Below are 20405 nucleotides of genomic sequence, written 5' to 3'. Positions count from 1 at the left end.
TACCTATACTAGGGGAAATTTAGAATGGCCAATTTACCTATCAACATGCAAGTCTTTTGGCTGTGGGAGGAAACCGGAGCACCCGGAGGAAACCCATGCAGACACAGGGAGAACTTGCAAACTCCACACAGGCAGTACCCAGAATTGAACCCGGCTCGCTGGAGCTGTGAGGCTGCGGTGCTAACCACTGCGCCACTGTGCCGCCCCTTATGTCATTGGTATTTAGAAATCTGTTAATCTCTGCTTTCAACACACTCAACAACTGAGCTTCCACAGCCCTCTGGGGTAGAGAATTCGATTTGCCCTCTGAGCAAAGACATTTCTCCTCATCTCTGTCCTAAGTGGCTTCCCCCTTATTTTGAAATTGTGTCCCCTGGTTCTAGACTCCGCAGCCAGGGGAAACATCTTAGCAGCATCTCCCCTGTCTCATTCTTCAAAACTTGAGAGAATACAGGCTTAGTTTCCCCAATCTCTCTTCATTGGACAGTCTCGCCATCCTGGGAACAAGTCTGGTGAACCTTTGTTGCACTCCCTCAACGGCAATAATATCCTTCCTAAGGTAAGGAGACCAAAACTGCACACAGTACTCCAGGTGTGGTCTAACCAAAGTTCTATACAATTAAAGAAGGACTTCACTACTCCTGTACTCAAATCCTCTTGCAATAAAGGCTAACATACCATTAGCCTTCTAAATTGCTTGCTGCGCCTGCATGTTAGCTTTCAGTGACTTATTGACAAGGACACCCAGGTCCCTTTGTACATCTACACTTCCTAATCTCTTACCATTTAAGAAAGACTCTGCACATTTATTCCTCCTACCAAAGTGGATAACCTCAAATTTTTCCACAGTATATTCCATCTGTCACATTCTTACCCACTCACCAAGTCTGTCCAAATCCCCTTGAAGCCGCTTTGCATCTTCCTCAACACACATTCCCACCTAGTTTTGTGTCATCCATGAACTTGGAAATACTACATTGGGTCCCCACATCCAAATCATTGATATATATTGTGAACAGCTGGGGCCCAAGCACTGATCCCTGCGTTATCCCACTAGTCACAGCCTGCCAACGTGAGAATGACCCGTTTATTCCTACTCTCTGCTTTCTGCCTGTTAACCAACCCTTAATCCATGCCAGTATATTACCTCCTATCCCATGTGCTTTAATTTTGCTAACCAACCTCCTGTGGGGGACTTTATCAAAAGCCTTTTGAAAATCCAAGTATACCACATCCACTGACTCCCCTTTATCAATTCTGTTAGTAACATCCTCAAAAAACTCCCAAAGGGTTCGTCAAACATGATTTCCCATTCATAAATCCATGTTGACTATTCCCAATCAGATCATTATTATCCAAGTGTCCTTCAGAATAGATTCTAGCATTTTCCCAATGACTGATGTTAGGCTAACAGGTCTGTAATTCCCTGTTTTCTCTCTCCCTCACTTATGAAATAGTAGGGTGACATTTGCTACCTTCCAAACTGCAGGAACCGCTCCTGAAACTATAGAATTTTGGAAGATGATCAATGTATCCACTATCTCCATAACTACCTCTTTCAACACTTTGACATGTAGAATATCGGGTCTTGGGGACTTATCAACCTTCAGCCTCATTAATTTCTCCAATACAACCTTCTTATGAATACTAATTTCCTTCAATTCCTCATTCCTCCTAATCCCTTGGATCTCTAATTCTGGGAGATTTCTTGTATCTTCCTCAGTGAAGACAGACACAAAGTCATCATTTGGCTTCTCTGCCATTTCTCCATTCCCCATTATAAATTCTCCTGACTCTTCATGTAATGGACCCACATTTGTCTTCGCCAAACATTTCCTTTTTACATACCTATAGAAGTTTTACACTCCGTTTTTATATTTTTTGCTAGTTTACATTCATATTCTGTTCTCCCTTTCTTTATCAGTTTCTTTGTCCTCCTTTGCTGTATTCTAAAAGCCTCCCAATCCTCAGTTTAACTTCTCATACTCATTAAATTCATACTTTTATAGAAATTAAACATGTCTCATACCATTTTATTATGACACAGAGACTGATAAACATCTGAATATACTTTACCCTTTCAGCTATATGCCAGAGGCACTGCTGACCTTCGATACCTACCCAGCACCTTGTAACAATACCTCACCCTGTTCAACAACTTTCATCATATCTTTTATTTATGTGATTACATCAGTTGACATGGGCCTGGAAGAAAGCAAATGTTGAGACTGTGAAGTCAAGACGGAGTTAACGTCATCTCCAGAATATTTTTGTTGGTTTAAACGAAGTTAGAAAAGCAGCACAGAAGAGAGTGCCCTCTGTGGTTCATTGTGTGAAGAATGAACTTGCATTTCAATAGCGCCTTTCACTTTTGAAGTGTAGTCACGGTTGTAATGTAGGAAACTCACGAGCCAATTTTCCCACAGCAAGCTCCCACAAATAACAGTGCAATACTGATCAGATAGCCTGCTTGAGTTGTTGATAAATATTGGCCATAACACTGGATAGAAATCTCCTGTGCTGTTTTGAGAGGGTGGGAAGGGCCTCGGCTTATTGTTTCTTCCAAGAGATGGCACCTCAGACACTGCAGCACTCCATCACTACCATCCCTTTGACAGGGCAGCCCTCCCTCAGTAGTGCCGCTCCCCACAATAGTGTAGATTTCCCCTTTCAACAGTGCAGCACTGCAGTAGGAGCATCAGCCTAGATTTTGTGCTCAAACCTCTGGAGCGGGGCGTTAGTCCACAATATTCTGACTCGGATGTGAGAGTGCTACCCATTGCGCCAAATGCACCACTGGTTCACTGGTTGGCGGATGTCAACTTAGTGGTCTAAATATGCCCAGGTAAGAGAGTGCTTGACATGGGAGTGTTTGACATTGGCTTTAGATACAAAAGTATGAGAAATCACAGCTCTGAAATCTCTCAGCTTGGTTCACACAGAAACAGAGAAAAGAGGTTAAAAACAAACCCCTGTGAAAGGTTGACACTTTTTTTCTTGTCAATTAACATCAGTCAATAAACAAAGTAATGTAAAATGGTTAACGGGGAGATTGTGTATGAGACCTGTTGCCTTCGTATTAAGAATACAGGTGTGTTCCAAAGGGTGAGAGGATACATATCCATGCTTTTTGTTACCTCTAGACTCAGCTGTGCCGACGTTCTCCTGACTGGCTCACCATTGGCGGCTGTGCCTTCAGCTGCCTAAGCTCTGCAATTTCCTCCCTCACCCTCTCCACCTCTCTCTTCCCCCTTTAAGATGCTCCTTAAAACCTGCCTCTTTGACCAAGCTTTAGTCACCTGTCCTAATATTTCCTTACATGGCTTGTTGTCAGATTTTTTCTGATGACTGTCTTGTGAAGCTCCTCGGGACGTTTTACTCTCTTCAAGGCGCTATACAAATGCAAGTTGTTGTTCATAGACTGTTCCCATGTAACTTCAGTGCTTTTTGTTCACAGGCACGTCATAAATGAGCTACTAGAAACAGAGCGTGTGTATGTGGAGGAACTGAGCAGTGTGCTACAGGTAACACTGCAAAGTGTATTGCTGCTTTGTGTTTAATCATCTGTGTTACATTATTTGTACAGTTTTAGGTATGAAGAACGGCTCAATAAATTGGGCTAAAAGCAGGAAATGCTGGAAATACCCAGCAGGTCAGGCAGCATCTGTGGAGAGAGAAACAGAGTTAATGTTTCCAATCAATAAGCTTTCATCAGAACCCCTGTCAAAAAATTGGGGCTTGTTTTCCTGAACAAAGAAAGGTAAGGGGAGGGGAGATCGAATGGAGCTTTGCAAAATCGTGGATGGTTGTGAGAGGCGATATAGTGAAGGATTTTTTTGCTGGTTGCTGAATCAGGGCAGAGGCTGATGATTATCACTCGAAGAATGAAGAGGATTTTGTGGGAGAGATTTGTCCTCGATTTGGGTCAAAAATTGTGTTGGGAGGAACAAATTTCAGGTTGTGATTTCCCAATCCCAGTCTCCCCAGGAAAGTACCTCAGCTGCTAAATCAGAAGCTGACAACTCCTAGGTGAGTAGGGAGCCCGTCTGAAATCCATTCGGTGCCCTTCATATGCAAATCAGAGTTCTGAAACTCGTCGTCATACCCTGACCGAAATTGGTCACTAGCTGGGTGGACCTGGTCTGATAATGCCATTACGACTTTTGCTCCATGTTTGTATGTATTGGGTCCAGTTGATTTTATCTGTGATTTTCAGGGTTACAAAATGGAAATGGACAATCCAGTCATGATATCTCTCATGCCTTCCTTATTGGAGAACAAGAAGGAGGTATTATTTGGAAATATGTCAGAAATCTATGATTTTCACAGCAGGTACAAATTTAATGCATGTCTCTTTATGAATTGCAGTAAATGTTTTTGTATTAATGTTGCTTTTGTTAATAGTTAATATCTTCCCCAGAATTTTTCTTAATGACCTTCAGAACTGCATCGAAATGCCAGAGAAAGTTGGACTCTGCTTCCTTGACAGGGTATGTACAGCCCACACCCTTTCTAATCTTTAGAACTACATTTATTTTAAGTGCACCTTGCGGTTTCATGTAAGCATTTCTCACTCTACTCTTCAGAGGGAGAATTTCCAAATGTATGTGAAATACTGCCAGAATAAACCACGCTCAGAGTGTCTCTGGAGGCAGTGTTCGGACTGTCCATTCTTTCAGGTAATAGATTATTTAAAATAAACTTTTAATCTGAAATGTCAGTATGAATTAAATGGTCAAATTTAGAAGGTGCGCAGGAGCAGAGATCTGGGGCTTTATGTACTCACGTCTTTGAAGGAGACACAACAAGCTGAGAAAGCTATTAATAAAGCATATGGAATCCTTGGCTTTATTAATGGAGGAGCGAAGTACAAACGGAAAGAAATAATGCTAATCATTTTGCAATCACTGGTAAGGCCCCAGCTGAAGTATTGTGTTCAGTTCTGAGCATCACACTTCGGGTAACGTGTCAAGGGCCTTGGAGAGGATTCAGAGGAGATTTCCTAGAAAGGTATGAGTGATGAGGGACTTCAATTATGTGGAGAAGCTGGGGTTGTTCTCCTTACAGCAGAGAAGGTTACGAGGAGATTTAATAGAGATATGTAAAACATGAATGGTTTTGATACAGTAAATAGGTGAAAACTGTTTTCTGCAGCAGCTGGGTTGGTAACGAGAGGATGCAGATTTAAGGTGAGTGGCAAAAGAACCAGAGGCAGATGAAGAGAATTTCTTTTACACAGTGTGTTATTATGATCTGGACGGTGGAAGCAAATTGAATAGTAACTTTCAAAAGGGAATTGGATAAATACTTGAATGGGAAAAATGTGCAGGTGAAATTGGTCTTTGGCAGTAGGGCAAAGCGAGTGATAGCGGATTGCGGCTTGTTTCACATCCCGCATCATTTCCTCTCCCAGTGAAGTGAATGGATAAGAAAATTAGGCAGGGAGTAACATGGGCTGCCAACTCATTCTCACCAGCTGTGTGCTACTGAGCAAGATAGGAACACAGGAACAGGAGGAGGCCATTCGGCCCCCTGAGCCTGCTCCACCATTTACTAAGATCATGGCTGATCTGATAGCGGCCTCAACTTCAATTTCCTGTCTGCCTCCCCATAACCCATGACTCCCTTGTAGATCAAAAATCTGTCTAACTCAGCCTTGAATATATTCAATGACATGGCCTCCACAGCTCACTGGGAAGAGAATTCCAAGGCTTAGTGAGAGAAGAAATTTCTCTTCATCTCCATCTTAAAATGGAGATCCCTTATTTTGAAACTGTGCCCCCTAGTTCCAAACTCCCCAGGAGGGGACACATTCTTTTAGTATATATCCTGTCAAGCCCCTCAGAATCTTGTATGTTTCAATAAGATCACCTCTCAATCTTCTAAACTCCAATGAGTAAAGGCCCAACCTGCTCAGCCTTTCCTCATAAGACAAACCCCTCATCCCAGGAATCAGCCTAGTGAACCTTCTCTGAACTGCTTCCAATGCAAGTATATTGCCTTAAATATGGAGACCAAAACTGTACACAGTACTCTAGGTGTGGTCTCACCAAGGCTCTGTGGTACAGCACAGAAGGAGGCTATTCAGCCCATTGTGTCTGCGCTGGCTAAATAAACTATCCGCCCAAACTAATCCCATCTTCCAGCACCTGGTCCATAGCCCTGCAGGTTACTGCACCTCAGGTACATGTCCAGGTACCTTTTAAAAGAATTGAGGGTTTCTGCCTCCACCACCATTCTTGGTAGCAAATTCCAGACACCCACCACCCTCTCAGTTAAAAAGTTTCCCCTCAAGTCCCCTCTAATCCTTCTACCAATCACCTTAAATCTGTGCCCCCTGGTAACTGACCTCTCCACTTGGGGAAACAGGTCCTTCCTGTCCGCTGTATCTGGGCACCTCATAATTTTGTACATCTCAATCAAATCATCCCTTAGCCTCCTCAGTTCCAGGGAAAACAACCCCAACCTATCCAGTCTTTCCTCATAGCTGCAACCTTCGAGCCCTGGCAACATTCTTGTAAATCTGCTCTGTACTCTCCAGAGCAATTATTCCTTTCTGTAATGTGGTGACCAGAACTGCACGCAATACTCCAGCTGTGGCCGAACCAAGACTCTATACTGTTCCAGCATCACATCCCTGGTTTCGTACTCTATACCTCGGCCAATAAAGGAAACCATTCCTTATGCCTTCACCACTTTATCCACCTGTCCTGCCACCTTCAGGGACCTGTGGATATGCACTCCAAGGTCTCTCACTTCTTCAATCCTTCTCAATATCCTCCCGTTTGTTGTATATTCCCTCGCTTTATTTGCCCTCCCCAAATGCATTACCTCACACTTCTCTGGATTGAATTCCATTTGCCACTTTTCCACCCACTCAACCAAACCATTGATATCATTCTGGAGTCCACTGCTTTCCTCCTCACTATTACCTAAATGGCAATTTTTATCATCAGCAAATTTCCCAATCATGCCTCCCACATTTAAGTCCAAGTCATTAATATATAGCACAAACAGCAAGGGATCCAACACAGCCCAGTGGAACACCACTGGAAACTGCTTTCCATTCACACGACTACTACCCTTTGTTTCCTGTCACTGAGCCAATTCTGGATCCAACCTACCACCTTCCCATGTATCCCATGGGCTTTCATTTTACTGACCAGTCTGCCATGCGGGACCTTGTCAAATGCCTTACTAAAATCCATGTAAATCACATCCAGTTCACTACCCTCATCAATCCTTCTTGTCACTTCCTCAGAAAACTCAATCAAGTTAGCAAGACATGACCTTCCCCTGACAAATGCATGCTGACTATTGCTTCTCTCTCCATGGATGCTGCCAGACCTGCTGAGTATTTCCAGCACTTTTTGTTTTTTTTCCATGCTGACTATCCCTGATTAATCCGTGCCTTTCTAAGTGACAGTTTATCCCATCCCTCAGAATAGATTCTAACAATTTAGCCACCACGAAGGTCAGACTGACCGGCCTCTAATTGCCTGGCTTATCCCTCGCACCATTTTTAAACAATGGTACAACTTTCGCAGACCTCCAATCATCTGGTACCTCACCTGTATCTAGTTCCTCCCTGGCTTTCTTTAACAACCTGGGATGCAATCCATCCGGTCCTGGCGATTTATCCACTTTCAGAGATGTCAGACCCTCAAGCACTTCCTCTCTCATTACACTTATCGTCTCTAATATTTCACACTCTTCCTCTTGAACTACAATGTCTGCGTCAAGCCTCTCACTAAGAACCCTGCCCACATCTTCTGCTTCCACGCACAAGTTCCCCTGTACATCTCTGATAGATCCTACCATTTCCTTAGTTATCCTCTTGCTCTTAATGTACTGATAAAACATCTTCGGGTTTTCCTTGATTTTACCTGCCAATAAGTTTTCATGTCCTCTCTTTGCTTTTCTAATTTCCTTTTTTAATTCAGCCCTGCACTTTCTATACTCCTCGAGGCTTTCTAAAGTATTAAGATAATTGTGATTGTCATAAGCTGTCTTTTTTGTTTAGTTGTTGCAAGACTTCCTCACTTTTCCTCACTGTAGATGTAGAGTAAAGTGGATAATGGGGATCCCGTAGATGTAGTATATCTGGACTTCCAGAAGGCATTTGATAAGATGCCGCACAAAAGATTAATACTCAAGGTAAGATCACATGGGATTAGGGGCAGTTTATTAGCTTGGATAGAGGATTGGCTAACCAACAGAAAACAGAGTCGGGATATATGGGTCCTTTTCTGGTTGGCAAGATGTAACTAGTGGGGTGCCACAGGGTTCAGTCCTCGGGCCCCAACTATTTACAATCTATATTAACGAATTGGATGCCGCGATAGAAGGTACTATAGCCAAATTTGCAGATGACACTAAAATAGGTCGGACAGTAAGTTGTAATAAAGAAATAAAAAATTTACAAATGGATATGGATAGGTTGGGTGAACGGGCCAAAATTTGGCAGATGGAGTTTAACGTGGATAAGTGTGATGTTATCCATTTTGGTCGGAAGAATTGAAAGGCAAATTATTATCTAAATGGAGACAAACTTCAGAGTGCTTTGGTGCAGAGGGATCTGGGTGTCCTCGTGCATGAATCGCAGAAAACTAGTATGCAGTTACAGCAGATAATAAGGAAGGCAAATGGAATTTTGGCATTTATTGCTAAAGGAATAAAGTATAAAAGTAGGAAGTGTTGCTGCAGCTGTACAAGGCATTAGTGAGACTGCACCTGGAGTATTGCATACAGTTTTGGCCCCCTTACTTGAGGACGGATGTAGTTGCATTGGAGGCAGTTCAGAGGAGGTTCACTAGATTGATTCCAAAGATGAGGGGTTTGTCTTATGAAGAGAGATTGAGCAGTTTAGGCCTTTACTCTCTAGAGTTTAGAAGAATGAGAGGAGATCTAATTGAGGTATATAAGATGATTAAGGGGATTGACAAAGTAGACATAGAGAGGATGTTTCCTCTTGTGGGGCAATCTAGAACGAGAGGTCATAGTTTTAGGATAAGGGGTAGCAGATTTAAAACAGAGATGAGGAGAAATTACTTCTCTCTAAGGGTCGTGAATCTGTGGAATTCACTATCCCAGAATGTGGTGGATGCCGGGACATTGAGTAAGTTTAAGGAGGAGATAAACAGATTTTTAATTAGTAATGGGTTGAAGGGTTATGGACAACGGGCAGGAAAGTGGAGTTGAGGCCGAGTTGAGATCAGCCATGATTGTATTGAATGGTGGAGCAGGCTCGAGGGGCTGAATTGCCTACTCCTGCTCCTAGTTCTTATGTTCTTTTCCCAACCCTCTTGCAATAAATGCCAACATTCCATTTGCCTTCCTAATTACTTGCTGTACCTGCATGCTAACTTTTTGTGATTCATGTGCAAGGACACCCAGATCCCTCTGTACTGCAGCATTCTGCAGTCTCTCTCCATGTTAATAATATTCTGCTTTTCTACTCTTCCTGTCAAAGTAGGCAACCTCACATTTCCCCACATTATGCTCCATCTGCCAATTTTATGCCCACTCACTTAACCTATCTATATCCCTTTGCAGACTTTGGGGAGGCGGTGGCGTACTGGTATTATCACTGGACTAGTAACCCAGAGACCCAGGTATTGCTCTGGGGGCATGGGTTCGAATCCCACCACAGCAGAAGGTGGAATTTGAATTTAATTAATAAATCTGGAAGTTAAAAGCTAGTCTAATGATGGCCATGAAACCATTGTCAATTGTTGTAAAAACCCATCTGGTTCACTAATGTCCTTTAGGGAAGGAAATCTGCTGTCCTTACCTGGTCTGGCCTATATGTGACTCCAGACCCACAGCAATGTGGTTGAATCTTACATGCCCTCTCAGTTCAAGGGCAATGAGGGATGGGCAATAAATGCTGGCCTGGCCTGCGATGCCCACATCCCATGAAAGAATAAGAAAAAAAAAGACTCTTTGTGCCCTCCTAACAATTGGCTTTCCTACCTATCTTTGTATTGTCAGCAAATATGGCAACAATACACTTGGTCCCTTCATCCAAGTCATTAATATAGATCGTAAACAGTTGAGGCCCCAATATTGATCCCTGTGGTACTCCACTAGTTAGTTTGCCAAGCTGAAAATGCCCCATTTGTCCTGACACTCTGTTTCCTGTTAGTTAGCCAATTCTCTATCCATGCTAATAAATTACCTCCAACACCATGAGCTCTTAACCTTTTATGTGGCACCTTATCGAATACCTTTTGGAAATCCAAATACACTACATCTATTGGTTCCCCTTTATCCACCCTACTTGTTACATCCTCAAAGAACTCTATTAATTTGTCAAACACAGTTTCCCTTTCGTAAAACCATGTTGACTCTGCCTGATTGCATTAAGATATTCTGAATGTCCTGCTACTATTTCCGTAGTAATGGATTCTAGCGTTTTCCCAACAACAGCTGTTGGGCTAACTGTCCTATAGTTTCCCGCTTTTTGTTGCCCTCCGTTCTTGAATAGAGGTGTTACATTTGCAGTTTTCCAATCTGCTGGGACCTTTCCAGAACCTAGAGAATTTTGGGAGATTGCAACCAATGCATCCACTATCTCTGCAGCGAATTCTTTTAAGTCCCTTGGATGCAGGCCATCAGGTCCAGGGAACTTGTCAGCCTTCAGTCCCATTAGTTATCCTGGTACTTTTTCTCTAGTGATTGTGACTGTTTTAAATTCCTCCCTTGCTTTTGCTTCTTGATTTTCTGCTTTTCTTGGGATGCTTTTTATGTCCATTTCCTTGTTTCCAATTATTAATTTGCCAGTCTCACCCTCTAAGGGACCAACACTTACTTTAGCTACTCTCTTCCTTTTTACATATTTGGAGAAGCTTTTACTGTCTGTTTTTATATTTACTCTAATTTCTCTTTGTTTTAGTCATCCTCTGCTGGTTTCTAAAATCTTCAGTCTTCTGACCTACCACTAATCTTTGAGCATTGTACGCCTTTTCTTTTAATTTGATACCATCCTTAACTTCCTTAGCTAGCCACGGATGCTGCATCCTTCTCATAAAGTCTTTCTTTCTCAATGGAATATCTCTTTATTGAGAGTTATGAAGTATCTCCTTAAATGTCTGCCACTGCTTCTCTACTGACTTACCTTTTAATTTATTTTCTCAGTCCACTTCAGCCGACTGTTGTCTTCATACCCTTGTAATTGCCTTTATTTCAGTTTAAGACACAAGTTTCGGACCCAAACTTCTCACCCTCAAACTGAATATGAAATTCTGCATATTATGATTACTCTTGCCTAACGTGTCCTTTACATTTCTGATTACATTTATTAATCCTCATTACACATTACCAGGTCTAATATAACCTACTCCCGGGTTGGTTCCAGAAGGTATTGTTCTAAGAAACTGTGCCTATTACACTCTATGAACTCATCCTCCAGTCTACCATTGCCAATTTGATTAGTCCAATCTATATGAAGATTAAAATCCCTCACGATTATTGCAGTACCTGTCATACAAGCCCATATTATTTCTTGATACTCTTGCATAACAAAAAATCTATCAGTCTTAGTTTTGAAATTTTCAGTAGACCGCAGCCTCAACAGCTAGTTAGAAAAGTTCCAGACTTCCACTACCCTTTGTCACAGAGTCATTTACGGCATAGAAGGAGACCATTCGGTCCATCAAGTCCACCCTGGCTCTCCACAGAACAATCCAGTCAGTCCCACTCCCCTGCTCGATCCCCATAGCCCTGCAAATGTATTCCGTTCAAGTGCCCATCCAATTTCTTTTGAAATCATTGATTGTCTTTGCTTCCATCACCCTCGTGGGCAGCGAGTTCCAGGTCATTACCACTTGCTGCGTAAAAAAGTTCTTCCTCACATTCCCCCTGCATTTCTGGCCCAAAATCTCCAATCTGTGTACCCTAGTCCTTGTATCATCAGTTAATGGGAACAGTTTTTCCTTGTGTAACTTATCTAAGTCTATCATAATCTTGTACACTTCTATCAAATCTCCCCTCAATCTACTTTGCTTCAAGGGGAACAAACCCAGATTTTCCAACCTAACCTGTGTGTCCTGACTTTATCCCTGAACGGCCTCGCTCTAAGATTGTGCCCCTTTGTTCTGGACTCCCCCACCAGAGGAAATAGTTTCTTTCTACCTTTGGGGATCAAACGGGGGAGTGTGACTGACTGCAGAGCTCTGTGGAGAGGCGGCATGGACTCGATAGGTCGAATGGCCTCCTCCTGTGCCATAAATGAATCTATGACTCTACCCTATCAAATCTTTTAATCATCAAACATCTCAATCAGATCAATCCTTATCCTTCTATACTGAAAGGGACACCAGCCTAGTCAATGCAACCTGTCCTTATAATTTAACCCTTTTAGTCCCAGTATCATTCTGGTGTCCAATGAGATTACCTTCCTGAGGTGCGGTGCCCAGTATCTTCAGTAGAGGAGAAAATCATCCAGAAAAAAAATCTCTGACACAATCCTGTAGAACATCTGCAAATGTTTTTCTCTCTCAATGCTGTCATGTCTGACAAATTGCTGTGTCACCCAACATTCACCCCACTCAAGCTTAGACAAAGAGTAATGTATCTAAGTTTGCTGACGATACAAAGCTAGGTGGGGAAAGTAAGCTGTGAGGAGGACACAAAGAGGAGCAAAGAGATATAGACAGGATAAGTGAATGGGCAACGAGATGGAAAATGGAGTACAATGTGGGGAAGTGTCAGGTTATTGACATTGGTAGTAAGAATAGAAAAGCAGAATATTTTTTAAAAGACATGAAACTTTTAAACATTGATATTCAGAGAGACTTGAGTGTACGCATACAAGGAACACAAAGTTTGCACGCAGGTACAGCAAGCAATTAGGAAGAATGGGACTGGAGTACAGGAATAAGGAAATATTGCTACAATTGTACAGGGTTTTGGTGAGACCACACCTGGAGAACTGTGTGCAGTTTTGGTCTCCATATTTAAAGAAGGATAAACTTGCATTGGAGGCGGTACAGCGAAGGTTCAGTAGATTGGTTCATGGATGGGAGGGCTGTCCTACAACATACAGCTGAGTAAATTGGGCCTATACCCTCTGGAGTTTCAAAGAATGAGGGGTAATCTCATTGAAACATGCAAGCTTCTGAAACACTAAGAGGTTGTTTTCCCTGGCTGGGGAATCTAGAAATAGGGGCACATTCTTAGGATAAGACGTAGATCATTTGGGTCTGGGATGAAGAGAAATTTCTTCATTGTGCCCTCCTCACAGCTAACTTTCCCATTTAGCTTTGTATCATCAGCAAATGTAGATACATTACTCTCGATCTCTTCATCTAGGATTGATTTTTGGCCGGCGCACACACGATAGGCCAGGTGGCCTCTTTCTGTGCCTTAAACTTTCTATGATTCAGAGAGTTGCGAATCTTTGGAATTCTCTATGTCAGAGAGCTGTGGATGCTTCATCGTTGAATATTTTTCAGGCTGAGATAGATTTTTGATCGCTCAGGGAATTGGGAGATATGGGGATCGCGCGGGAGAGTGGAGTTGATGCAGAAATCAGCCATAATCTCATTGAATGGTGGAACAGGCTCGAGGGGCTGAATGGTCTACTCCTGCTCCATTTTCTTCTGTTCTTATATATTGCCTAGTCAGCTGGTTACTTGTGTTGATCAGACTCCATTGATTTGAAGGTTACAAGTTTTTTCCAGAACTAGTATTACCATCTCTTCCTAACCTGTGTGCTCTTTACCAGGAATGTCAACGGAAGCTGGAGCACAAACTTGGACTGGACTCGTATTTACTGAAACCAATTCAACGGCTAACGAAATATCAGCTATTGCTGAAGGTACGTCAAGGGGGTGTTACAACAGAGCCAGAGGAGGATACATAGTCTTACTTAGTACATTCTGAGATATGAAGACGCATTGTAAACTGGAGTAAAGCTCAAAGTGCTGGATAGCGGGTCATAGGAACAGAAGGAGACCATTCAATCCCTTGCATCTGTTCCACCATCCAGTATGATCATTGCTGCTCTGTATTTTAGCTCCATTTACCGCCTTTACTCCATATTCCTTGATACACTTGCTCAACAAAAACCTACCACAGAAAAGTTTATGGCATAAATGGAGGCCATTCGTTCCATTGTATCTGTGCCAGCCGGAAAGAAGCCATTTAGCCTAATCCCACCTTCCAGCTCTTGGTGTGTAGACTTGCAGTTTAAGTGCATATCCAAGTGTTTTCTAAATGTGATGAGGGTTTCTGCTTCTCCCACCCTTTCAGACAGTGAGTTCTAGGCTCCCACCACCCTCTGGATGAGGGAAACATCTTAATTCCCCTCTAGTTCAGAGACCAGAGCACTCCCCACTGAGCCATGCACAAGAGTTACAGCAGTTGCACTTCAGTGATCTATTGGCCGTGCAGCGTTGGTATCTGATACTGCCTTGTAAAGCACTCCGACAGAGGAATGCATGTAGAGGGTAGGGTTAGAGAAACTGACAACTGCAGATGAAAGCTTAATACGTTCCTCCGTCTGCTCTTTAATGGATGTGTCAGCCTGTTCATAAAGATGCTGTTGAACATAACTCTCGGATTACTGACATATTTCTTTGGAATAATTTGCAAATTGCTGTGTATCCTGGCAGGAATTATTGAAGTTTAGCAGTAACGGTGACGGAACCCAGGAGTTACAGGAAGCTCTAACAACCATGTTGAACTTATTAAAGTCGGTTAATGACTCCATGCACCAGATTGCTATAACAGGATATAACGTGAGTACCTGTTTAAGCAGTAAGAACCTGCCCTTCGCATCAATTAGTGAGAAAGACTTGAATTTATTCCAATATTATCAAGCCTTCATGTGCTAGTAAAATGGACTGTTGTATAAAGCAAGATGGGGAGGCAGTGGCATGGTGGTGATGTCACTGGACTTGTAATCCAGAGCCCAGGCTAATGCTCTGGGGACATGGGTTCAAATCCCACCACAGCAGGTGGTGAAATTTGAATTCAATTAATAAATCTGGAATTAAAAGCTAGTCTTAATGGTGACCATGAAACCATTGTCGATTGTTGTAAAAACCCATCTGGTTCACTAATATAAAATAAAAAACAGAAAGTGCTGGAAAAACACAGCAGGTCTGGTAGCATCTGTGGAGAGAGAAGCAGAGTTTATGTTTCAGGTCAGTGAACCTTCTTCAGAACTAGCAGATATAAGAAATGTAAAAGATTTTAAACAAGTAAAGTGGGGGGTGGGGAAAGAGATAACAAACGAGAAGGTGTTGATAGGACAAGGTCACAGAATAGCTGACCAGAAGGTCATGGAGCAAAGGCAAACAATATGTTAGTGGTGTGTTGAAAGACAAAGCATTAGTACAGATAGGGTGTTAATGGACTGAAAACTGAACAGCCACAAGCACAAACATGAAAAAAAAACAGTGGGTAGGCACAGTGGAAACAAACTGAACAGACTAAAATAAAATAAACACAAAAAAGAAAAAATAAGTAAAAATAAAAGTAAAATGGGGGGACTGTCTTGCTCTGAAATTATTGAACTCAACGTTCAGTCCGGCAGGCTGTAGTCTGCCTAATCAGTAAATGAGATGCTGTTCCTCGAGCTTGCGTTGATGTTCACTGGAACACTGCAGCAATCCCAGGACAGAGGTGTGAGCATGAGAGCAGGGGGTATGTTGAAATGGCCAGCAACCGGAAGCTCAGGGTCATGCTTTCGGACTGAGCGGAGGTGTTCCGCAAAGCGCTCACCCAGTCTCTGTTTGGTCTCCCCAATGTAGCCTCCATATCCAAAGGATCATCCTCTGCTATTTCCGCCACCTCCAGCGTGATGCCACGACCAAAGGCTTCTTCCCCTCCCTTCCACTGTCAGCATTCCGAAGGGATCGTTCCCTCCGCGACACCCTGGTCCAACCCTCCATTACCCCGACCACCTTGTCCCCTTCCCATGGCACCTGCCCCTGCAAGCGCAGGAGGTGTAATACCTGTCCATTTACCTCCTCTCTTCTCACTTTCCCAGGCCCCAAATACTCCTTTCAGGCGAAGCAGCAATTTACTTGTACTACTTTCAATGTAGTATACTGTATTCGCTGCTCACAATGTGGTCTTCTCTACATTGGGGAGACCAAACGCAGACTGGGTGACCGCTTTGCGGAACACCTCCGCTCAGTCCGAAAGCAGGACTACGAGCTTCCGGTTGCTGGCCATTTCAACACTCCTCCCTGCTCTTATTCTCACATCTCTGTCCTGGGATTGCTGCAGTGTTCCAGTGAACATCAACGCAAGCTCGAGGAACAGCATCTCATTTTCAATTAGGCACACTACAGCCTGCCGGATTGAACATTGAGTTCAATAATTTCAGAGCATGACGGGCCCCCCATTTTACTTTTATTTTAACTTATTTTTTCTTTTTTGTGTTTATTTTATTTTATTTTAATTTGTTTAGTTTGTTTGTACTGTGCCTACCCACTTTTTTTTCATGTTTGTGCTTGTGGCTGTTCAGTTTTCAGTCCATTAACACCCTATCTGTACTAATGCTTTGTCTTTCAACACACCATTAACATATTGTTTGTCTTTGCTCCATGACCTTCTGGTCAGCTATTCTGTGACCATGTCCGATCAATACCTTCTCTTTAGTTATCTCTTTCCCCACCCCCGCTTTACTTGCTTAAAATATTTTACGTTTCTTATATCTGCCAGTTCTGAAGAAGGGTCACTGACCTGAAACGTTAACTCTGCTTCTCTCTCCACAGGTGCTACCAGACCTGCTGAGTTTTTCCAGCACTTTCTGTTTTTATTTCAGATTTCCAGCCTCCGTAGTATTTTGCTGTTATTTCTGGTTCATAATGCTCTTTAGGGAAGGAAATCTGCTGTCTTTACCTGGTCTGGCCAACATGTGACTCCAGACCCACAGCAATGTGGCTGTTAAAATGCCCTCTGAAATGGCCTAGGTAGCCACTCAGTTCAAGGGATATTAGGGATGGGCAATAAATGCTGGCCTAGCCAGCAGCATCCATATCCCACAAACAAATATAAAAAAAAATTGGTGGGATTGTAACTGATTTAAACATTACAGCCCTGTGACCAAACTAATTTGCATGTATCTGCTGTCCCTCTGTGGGTTCACCACTAACTCCTTCTGTAGTTCATGATCAGTAAATTATTGGGTATGGTAGCACAGTGGTATGTTACTGGACTAGTATTCAGAGACATGAGTTCAAATTCCACCATGGGAGCTGAAGAATTTAAACATAGGAGCAGGAGTAGGTCATTTGGCCCCTTGAGCTTGCTTTGCCATTCAACTAGATCCTGGCTGGTCGTCTACCTTAATGCCCTTTTCCCGCACTATCCCTACATCCTTTGATATCTTGAATATTTAGAAATCTATCGATCTCTGTCTTGAACATGCTCAATGATTGAGTCTCCACAGTCCTCTAGGGCAGAGAATTCCAAAGATTCACCACCCTCCGAGTGAAGAAATTCCTCCTCATCTCAGTCCTAAATGGCCTTCCTCTTATTCTGAGTGTGTCACCTGGTTCTAGACCACCCAGCAGGGGAAACATCCTACCTGCAATTCAATTAATTTAATCAATCTGGAGTGAAAAGAGTATCAGTAATGGTGACCATGAAACTACTGGATTGTTGTAAAAACCCAACTGGTTCACTAATGTCCTTTAGGGAAGGAAATCTGCTGTCCTTACCTGGTCTGGCCTACATGTGACTCCAGACCCACAGCAATGTGGTTAACTCTTAACTGCCCCCTGAAATGGCCTGGCAATCCATTCAGTTATATTTGCCACCATCTTCTCAAGGGCAATTAGGGATGAGAAATAAATGTTGGTTTTGCCAGTGAATGAATAAAAAAGCAACACTTATACTCATTCATCACGAGCTGCTTTGTGTCTTGAAGAGTGTAAATGATCTAGATTTGTTTCTACCCCACAGTGAAACCATGTCACACTTCATTTGGGTTTTAAGATATATTAGGAATCCAAGCTTTGCTCCTGAATTACCCTCAGGCTTTATGCCTCTCCCTGGAGATTTCGTGGTTAGAGGGTGGATGATTCATGTTCATGCTTGTATCATCTCTGGACAGGACTGGCTTGATGAGCTGGATGTGCTTTTATTGTCCTTTGTTTCACGTTGTTGTAAATGGAGCGAATGGAATAAAGATGATGAGCATATTAAGCACTGTGGGAGTATCTTCACCACACGTACTGCAGCAGTTCAGCAAGCAGGCACAGCAGCACCTTCTCAAGGGACAACTAGGGATGGGCAATAAATGTGGGCCTTGCCAGCAACACCCATGTCATGAGAACGAATTTTAAAAAAGAGCATGTAAAAAGAGCAAAAGTACAAATGCTCGTAATGACAGAGTTAAATGTTTGAATTTTATAAGGGTTATTAACTACGTTATTAATTACATAGTAATGGATAAACAGAAAAATCAACCCAAAATTCTGATTGGCAGGGCAACCTGGAAGAATTTGGTCGGGTTTTGATGCAGGGCTCCTTCAACGTCTGGATAAACCACAAGAAAGGCGCCACCAAAATGAAGGACCTTGCACGCTTCAAACCAATGCAACGCCATCTCTTCCTTCATGAGACCGCACTTCTGTTCTGTAAGAAGCGAGAGGAACATGGAGAAGGTTATGACAAAGCACCTTCTTACAGTTTCAAACATTACTTAAAAGTAAGGCTGATGATCTGACCATTTGCAGTTACATTTTTCCTTCGCGCCATCAGTTCACAGGGTGAATTCCGTGATCCCGCGCTCCCGGCTGGCACTTTTGCTCAAAGTTCACGTGCAGGTCGGAGGGCGGCACTGTCGTGTGGTATCCCTTTGGGAGAAGTTTCTCATAGGGAGCGCGGAACCACCTGATTTACCTTGTTTCTATTTTTGTAGTGCTTCTCTTTATCCCCTCCACTGCTCCCTCCAGGTGCCCTTGACCCATAGGCCAGCACACTGTCAGGCCCTTGGTCATTTGATACCTATAGGTCATCTGCTATCCTTAGCACTGATTTAACCCTGTCAGTTCTTCCTCTCCATAGAGGTAGAATGCACTTTTGTTTTTGCGGTTCGCCAACCGAGAATGTCACTGAATATCGGGCTGGATTTTCAGTTGCCCTTGAGGGCGAGCACGGGTGTGGGCGTGAATTGAAAAATGCCAGAAGGTGTGACTGGATCCCGATGCCTCTGGAATACAGTGATTTTCAAAGGGAGGGCGAGGGGTGGGGGAACAGTAAACGCACACACCTTCAATTAAGTGCAAGTTAAGCTCGTTGCTGAGTTTATTAAAAGCTCCCAAGTACCAGCTTGGTACTGGTATTACACCTCCTGCGCCAGGTACGATCAAAATGCTGTTCCTGGAGCACGTCAGTACTCACCTGTCAGGAGCATTGTGGGGAATCATAAAGTGCTGTTGCTAATGAGTAGAAGTGAGTGAGAAAAGGGTGATTCAAAAACAGCAGGTCAGGTATCTTCTGTTTGGCCACTTGTAGAACAGTGATGTTGCTGGCCCTCTGATCACCTGCCTGCTCCATTCTGTAAGGCAACGGCAAGCCCTGTCACGGCTGCCATCCGTCTCTGAACATGCCAATGTAGAGCTGGCTCCTGCCTGCACATATTGCCCGGCGGCACTAATTGGGCGCCGAGCTCACCTTTGGCCCAGTTAGTAGCTTTCCATTTCAAAATGGCATCACGTCGGCGACGTGGACGTGGCAAGGGGTCAGGTCCCGGAAATGAGCCGGGCATCGGTTATATAGGTTTGAACATCAGTTAACTTTGTGATGTCTATCTCCAAAGATTCACCTGTGGCTCAGAGGGTACCACTCTTGATTCTGAGTTAGATTCGCTTGTGTTTGAACCCCAGTCCAGAGACTTGACTGCATAATCCAGGTCAGTGTGCCCAGTGTCAGTACTGAGGGAGCACTATACTGTTGGAGGTACTATCTTATGGATGAGATGTTAAACCAAGGCTCTTTATGCCCTCTTTGGTGGATGTAAAAGATTACAGGGCACTATTCAAAGAAGAACAGGGAGATCTTCCCAGAGCCTTAGCCATTATTTATTCCTCAACCAACACTTAATGCAGAAATGTGTATGTTTATTTCATTGCTGTTTCTGTGATCTTGCTGTATACAAATTGTTACGACCAGGCGAGGGAGGGGTGTAGGGGTTCCCTCTCAGCCTTTGCCTGGTCTAACTGTAACAGGGTTTAATTAAAAAAAACACTGTGTTTTAGCTCCCCTTCAGTGAATCCTTGTTCACTGCTTTCCAATAGTAAGGCAAAGAAATCGATTCAGACAGGTTTTCTTAGAATTAAAATTTTTTGTTTAAATCTAATTCGGATAACGGCTACAAATACGCGATGCAACCACGCCAGCATGCATCTGCGATAAACACATGCAGATAGAGACAGAAA

At 43.1% G+C, this 20405-nt stretch overlaps 1 protein-coding gene across 3 annotated transcripts in view; it reads left to right on the top strand.

Annotated features, from left to right (window-relative positions):
• The window catches only part of mcf2a (MCF.2 cell line derived transforming sequence a), a 208664-nt gene that overhangs the window by 125731 nt on the left and 62528 nt on the right, over positions 1–20405 (top strand). For 2 of the 3 annotated variants that reach the window (XR_010976419.1, XM_068047099.1), the window contains exons 16-22: positions 3458–3524; positions 4217–4332; positions 4421–4490; positions 4587–4679; positions 13730–13822; positions 14619–14744; positions 18452–18673. Coding sequence is in view for 2 of the 3 variants with exons in the window: in XM_068047099.1 (XP_067903200.1) it covers positions 3458–3524; positions 4217–4332; positions 4421–4490; positions 4587–4679; positions 13730–13822; positions 14619–14744; positions 18452–18673 (787 nt within the window). In the remaining variant the exon portion in view is untranslated. Of the gene's footprint in view, positions 1–3457; positions 3525–4216; positions 4333–4420; positions 4491–4586; positions 4680–13729; positions 13823–14618; positions 14745–18451; positions 18674–19786; positions 19850–20405 lie in introns of those variants that run through there. The other variant, XM_068047100.1, reaches the window with a different exon arrangement.

Source organism: Heterodontus francisci, chromosome 15 (assembly GCF_036365525.1).
Source record: "Heterodontus francisci isolate sHetFra1 chromosome 15, sHetFra1.hap1, whole genome shotgun sequence".
NCBI lineage: Eukaryota > Metazoa > Chordata > Chondrichthyes > Heterodontiformes > Heterodontidae > Heterodontus > Heterodontus francisci.
This window is presented reverse-complemented; position numbering and strand designations above follow the sequence as displayed.